The sequence below is a fragment of the Notolepis coatsorum genome (assembly GCF_963971535.1).
Source record: "Notolepis coatsorum genome assembly, chromosome: 1".
In the NCBI taxonomy this organism is placed as follows: Eukaryota; Metazoa; Chordata; class Actinopteri; order Aulopiformes; family Paralepididae; genus Notolepis; species Notolepis coatsorum.
This window is the reverse complement of record NC_140165.1, coordinates 316,267,383-316,273,402: the sequence shown is the minus strand read 5'-3', so window position 1 is coordinate 316,273,402 and position 6,020 is coordinate 316,267,383. Positions and strand designations below refer to the sequence as shown.

At 39.0% G+C, this 6,020-nt stretch overlaps 1 protein-coding gene across 1 annotated transcript in view; it reads left to right on the top strand.

Moving 5' to 3' along the window:
• Nucleotides 1–2,240: 2,240 nt before the first annotated feature.
• The window catches only part of LOC311226326 (double-strand break repair protein MRE11-like), a gene marked incomplete at its 3' end in the record, with an annotated part of 67,695 nt that continues 63,915 nt past the window's right edge, over nt 2,241–6,020 (top strand). The window contains exons 1-3 of the mRNA XM_084311748.1: nt 2,241–2,296; nt 2,642–2,700; nt 3,922–4,054. Coding sequence (XP_084167874.1) covers nt 2,681–2,700; nt 3,922–4,054 — 153 coding nt within the window. The 5' untranslated portion in view covers nt 2,241–2,296; nt 2,642–2,680. The remainder of the gene's footprint in view (nt 2,297–2,641; nt 2,701–3,921; nt 4,055–6,020) is intronic.

Sequence of the window (6,020 nt, the reverse complement as noted above, 5' to 3'; positions counted from 1 at the left end):
AAAGTTATCACCATCGCCGCCACTCGCAAGGGAAGAATTGTGAAAACAACACTCCCTCTCAGCTGGGTATGAATGATTCCCACCACGGTGTCGCCCGTCTAAAAACGCTCTTCTTCTTCTTCTTCTTCTTCTTCTTCTTCTTCTTCTTCTTCTTCTTCTTCTTCTTCTTCTTCTTCTTCTTCTTCTTCTTCTTCTTCTTCTTCTTCTTCTTTTCTATTTTATTGGCGGTTGGCAATCCCTTTCGATGAGCATTACCGCCATCTACTGATAAGGAGTGTGTGGATCTGTTTCAAGTTTCAAGTTTCTTTATTAGTTGCCAGCCATACAGAAGTACAGAATACTTTTATATAAAATGCTTCTTTCTGTTTTGCTCCAGAGATTGTGCTAGATAAAAATAGATAAGTATAAAATAAGTATAGTAAGTATAAAATAGAAGTCAAGTACGTAGACAAAAGTGTTCAGTATATACATATATACAATGTACAATGTACAATGTAGAAAAGTAACTGAGTTACAATACAATATACTATATACTATACAGTACAATGCAGGAATGGGATGAGGTACAATTTAGGTACAATTTACAGTAAGGTGTGATGAGGTATGGGTTGTAGTGCAAATTATTTACCAATAAATATAAAGTGTGTTTAGGTGTTCTAAAGTGGGTAAAGTGGGTGCTGCAGTGAGTTTAAAGTGAATGTGTGCGTGTGGATGTGTGTGCTGTGAGTGCATTTGATGGTTGTTACATAGTGACGTGTTATTGTCATTTAGCATTCTGGATGTTCTAAATCCTATAAAATAAACCTGTTATTCTCAGAAAATAAAATAAACTCTTCAAACTTCTCCAGAATTTCTTTGCAATATGTCAGCTATTTTAAGTGCAATCTTTTCACTCTGCAATTTCTCGATAAGAACTGTTCTTTGCCGTTGATATAATGTACACTGTTCTACGACATGTTCTACCGTTTCTTGACTAACACCACACTCACATTGCCCATTAGTATGCTTTTTAAACGTTACTAACGTACTGTTCAACCCTGTATGTCCCAACCTCATTCTCATTCTTGTAAACATGTCCTCTTCTTGCTTGTTTCTACTAGTAGCTATATACCAGTACTATATACCTGTATGTCATGTATGTCCCTATGCCATAAATGTCATGATGTCATATATGTTGTGTATGTCATAAATGTCACTATGAATTGAAAATGGGGGACCCTGATGTAAACCAGACGAAAGTATTTCTCTGGTCTGCATCCCCTTAACAATTGTGTGTATTGAGCCGTACTGTATTGTACCCATCCTGCAATCTGTTAAATAAAGTTTTCATTTATTCATACATTCATTCATTCATTCATTCATTCATTCATTCATTCATTCATTCATTCATTCATTCATTCATTCATTCATTCATTCATCCCTACTCCAACCCACCCTTTTTTGAACCCCATAAAACCACCTCCCGACCTCTCATTTCCCCACATGACTTTCCATTTTTCCTTAACCTTTAGTTTGACTATACTTTGGATTTCAGCCTTACTACTCTGTATAATTATTGTAACTTGAGGAAGTTCACAAGCTTCTTTCTAAAATGCTCTATGTTGACAATGTGTTTTTACACACCAGCTCCTCTCCTTAGAAGAGGACATGTTTAAAATAATGAGGTTGGGACATACAGGGTTGAACAGTACGTTAGTAAAGTTAAAAAAGCATACTAATGGACAATGTAAGTGCGGTGTTAGTCAAGAAACGGTAGAACTTCTACCGTTTCTTGAGTAGAACATGTTGTAGAACAGTGTACATTATATCAACGGCAAAGAACAGTTCTTATCAGGAATTTGCAGAGTGAAAAGATTGCACTTAAAATAGCTGCCATATTGCAAAGCAATTTTGGAGAAGTTTGTATGAAGAGTTTATTTTATTTTCTGAGAACAACAGGTTTATTTTATTTTTAGAACATCCAGATCCACACTCCTTATCAGTAGATGGCGGTAATGCTCATCGAAAGTGATTGCCAACCGCCAATAAAATAGAAAAGAAGAAGAAGCTCCTCCCCTTCGTCGTGCATCGCTACATAAAACCAACGCGTCTAGCCTGCCAACCGGAAATGTAGTTTTTTACCTGACTCAAAATGTACTCATCGGAACGGAGAAGTTATGCGAATAGAACTACATCAACCACATATACGCGGTTTCCGGTTCTAAAGGGGGCGGGTACATGGTTTTCCGGTTTGAAGTGTTTGTGGCGGCGGTCCATGAGCCGCACTTTGCTGTAGTAGAAGTGACAACAACCTCATGTAAATCATCATTTTGTTTCTTCTTGCACACAGTTGTTACGTTATTATTATTATTATATCACACCCTCCTGGCTGGGTTGACATTAATCTATGTGTCAAAAAAAACAGACTTTATTTTACTTTGACATGTTAGTTAATTAACGTTAGCTGTCGAGTTGTAACGTTAGCCATTAGCTCCATTATTAGCTTGTGCACCGTCCCATGTTAACAACTGCCTGGCTAGTTAACCATTATGAGCTTATATTGGTCTATCGTTAAGTTTGATTAATACAGTTAGCGATGATGACATTATTACAGCATGATTATGTGATTCATAATTTACATCATAACTGAACGGCTCTGCAGGTGACCTGGCTCTTACTAGGAGACGTGAAGCTGCTCAACATGACTTCGGAAAGCACCATGTAAGTCTTATTATAGTTCTTGTTGACGATCATTTATATAAATATATATTGGTTTATCAAACCATGAGCATTGAAGTGTTAATACCGCCGTTTTGATTGCTTGAAAACTTTATTAACAGATGGCAGAATGGGTACAGAATGGGCAGTACTGTCTATCTGACTGTATGTCATGTATGTTATGAATTGAAAATGGGGGACCCTGATGTAAACAAGATGAAAGTCTTTCTCTGGTCTGCATCCCCTTAACAATTGTATGTATTGAGCCGTACTGTATTGTACCCATTCTGCAATCTGTTAATACAATTTTCAATCAATCAACAATACAGTACGGCACAATACAAAACAAACTGCTAAGAGGATGCAGACCAGAGAAAGTCTTGTTTACATCGGGGTCCCCCATTCTGCCGTAGTGTATCATCATGAGTGGGGGGGAATTAACCCCAAACCCTAGCAGTGTTATGGGACATGAGACCACCACAAAAAAGGCACACCGTTGATTAAACCAGCTCTATTTCTGAATATTTGTTTAATTTGTTTATTATACGGATCCCCATTAGTCCACACACCCATGGGTGAACGATTACTCTTCCTGGGGTCCAAACACCTAAGTTTGGAGTAATAATAACAAAACAATATGAACATAAATAGTTTGAGTACATGCTCAATATCTGCAAAATCACAACTCAAATAAATAGGCTCCAACCACAAATACAATACTAACTAAATAAATCAATAACCCAACTGTATTTCATCATTCATAAGAGCGTTGTTTTACTTTTTCTTGAAAGTACATTTGTAGCTGATAATCATTATATTCACAGGTATACAATTCCAGTATGCAGCAGCTCTATACATTACGGTTGATTGATTGATTATGTTATTAACAGATTGCATAATGCGTACAATACAGTACGGCTCAATACACACAATTGTTAAGGAATTGCAGACCAGAGAAAGTCTTTCGTCTTGTTTACATCAGGGTCCCCCATTTTCAATTCATCATAACATATATGACATACATGACATACAGGTAGACAGTACTGTTACATCTAGACATTTATGATATACCAGATCTACAAATATACCGTACTGTTTATGAGTACAAAAATAGTCTAAAAAGAGAGTATATACATTTGAGGGGGAAGAAACTGTACATTGGTTCTCTTAAGTGCATTTGTTCTGTGGCTGTTTAATCTAATTGGTTCTTATTGCTGTTGCCAGGGACGACGAGGACACATTTAAGATCCTGATCGCCACAGACATCCACCTGGGCTACATGGAGAAAGATGCCATCCGTGGGAACGACACGTTCAACACCCTGGACGAGATCCTGAAATGCGCCAAGACCAACGAGGTCCGTGTAGTGGAGCGATGGACTCCAGCTTGTAACTGTGTTTGAATGTCTCTTGAGTCAAGTGGATGAGGGAACCAATCTCATGTCGTCTTCTGTCTCTGTATGTGGATACGTGTGTGGTAGGGCTGAGCCTGAACGTTCGGACCTTCGTTCGTTACGCTGGCATTCGAATTCTAAATCAACATTTGAATTTTTAATTAACATAAAAAAATATATTTATATATTTTTTCTGTGTTCATTCTGTTTAAACCAATGGGGTTTTTCTTCACAGTTGCAGATAAAGATTAGGCTACACTAATATTAAAATAAAACATTTATCATAATAATTTATCTGCATCCGCTTGGCACTCTGCGCTCCATCAAGACGTTACCATCACTTTCGTATTCGAATTGAGGATTTAGTTGGAGGATCAAAATGTTAAAAATTTGTTTTAATTAAAAACGAAGGTTTGAACGTCCGTTCGGAAAAACCCTGACGAAGTTCGCATCCCAAAAACAGGCTTCGGGGACAGCCCTAGTGTGTAGAGACGCAAATGCACTGACATCCCGTGACTTCAAGTTTTGTTTTGTTTTATTTGTTTACATTATAGTGAAATGCTTGGTTCTGTATGAGCCTGAGATTGTCCTTCATACAGTAAAGAGTAAAATAATAAACCAAACACTATACAAAATATACAATATTAGGGCGGCTGGGTGGAGCAGCGGTCTAGGCGCTCGTCACCAACGCAAGAGACACCGGTATCGAATCCGGCTGTCAGCGTTGCCTCCGGCTTGGCCGGCCGTCATACTGGCTCAATTGGCAGAGTCAGCGGGAGGGAAGCCGGTGGGGTGGTATTCTGGTCGTTGTAAACAGCGACTCCTACAGGTCGGTCAGGGCGCCTGCACAGCAAAGAAGGGATATGGTGAAGGTAGTGTGACCTCCCACGCGTTACACTTCACCAATGAGAGTCCGCGCTGGCAGGTGAAAAGAGGTTGCTGGCTGTGACGGAGGAAGCATCTGATAGACTTCAGGACTCCCTAGACCAGGGGTCAGCAACCTTTACTATCAAAAGAGCCACTTTTCCCCCCTCCCACAAAATAAAATGCTCACGGAGCCGCACAACCTATTTACCCTTAAAATGAAGATAACACAGTGTATAACATTTTATATATCCCCAAGCATACCCCACATTTAGCATAAAACGCCTGACAATTGCATACCCAAAGTAATTTGCGATTTATTGTACTTTATACTTATAGCACACAGTTTGTTGCATTAATGGGATTATAAAGCAACAAAAACAAAAATGTTGACTTTTTATTGCTGTTTTTACCTGTTATAACAAAGGAAAACCTCAAACTCTTATGAAGAGGAGAAAAAATACTGGCTGTGTAGACCTATTTTTAAATAAAACACAGAAGAGGAGACAAAACACTGGTGTCTGTAGACCGACTTTGAAATAAAACCCTGAACTATGTAAGGGATAATGTATAACGAGGTCATTGTCGCAAAATAATTGACCGACACAGAGTTTAAAATACCGAGGCGCCTCGCCGAGGTGTTCTAAACGCAGTGAAGGTCAATTATTTTGCGACAATGACCGAGTACAGCTATACGTTATCCCGCTTATTACATAGCTAACTTACTAACAATATACCTAATTCATTTTACACCATCGACAAGACGAGATCAAATGCAGACGCAGTTGTTCTGTTCTGTGGCTCCACACTGTCATCGCCGGCAGCTTGCACTGATGAGTGCAGCTGTGCATATGCTGAGCAGCTTTCATGACTGCGATCTAAATGCTTGATTGCTCCGGCTGCGAACAGCGGTCATTATTGCTCGGTTGCCCCTGGTAGCGGTGGATTATCGAGAAATAACTGACCGCTGCTATGGGCAACCGAGCGCTAATCACAATCAAGCATTTTAGCGAATGTGAAAACGCCATGTAATAATCAGGTGTATTTGAGTCCTTCCCTTATTTGT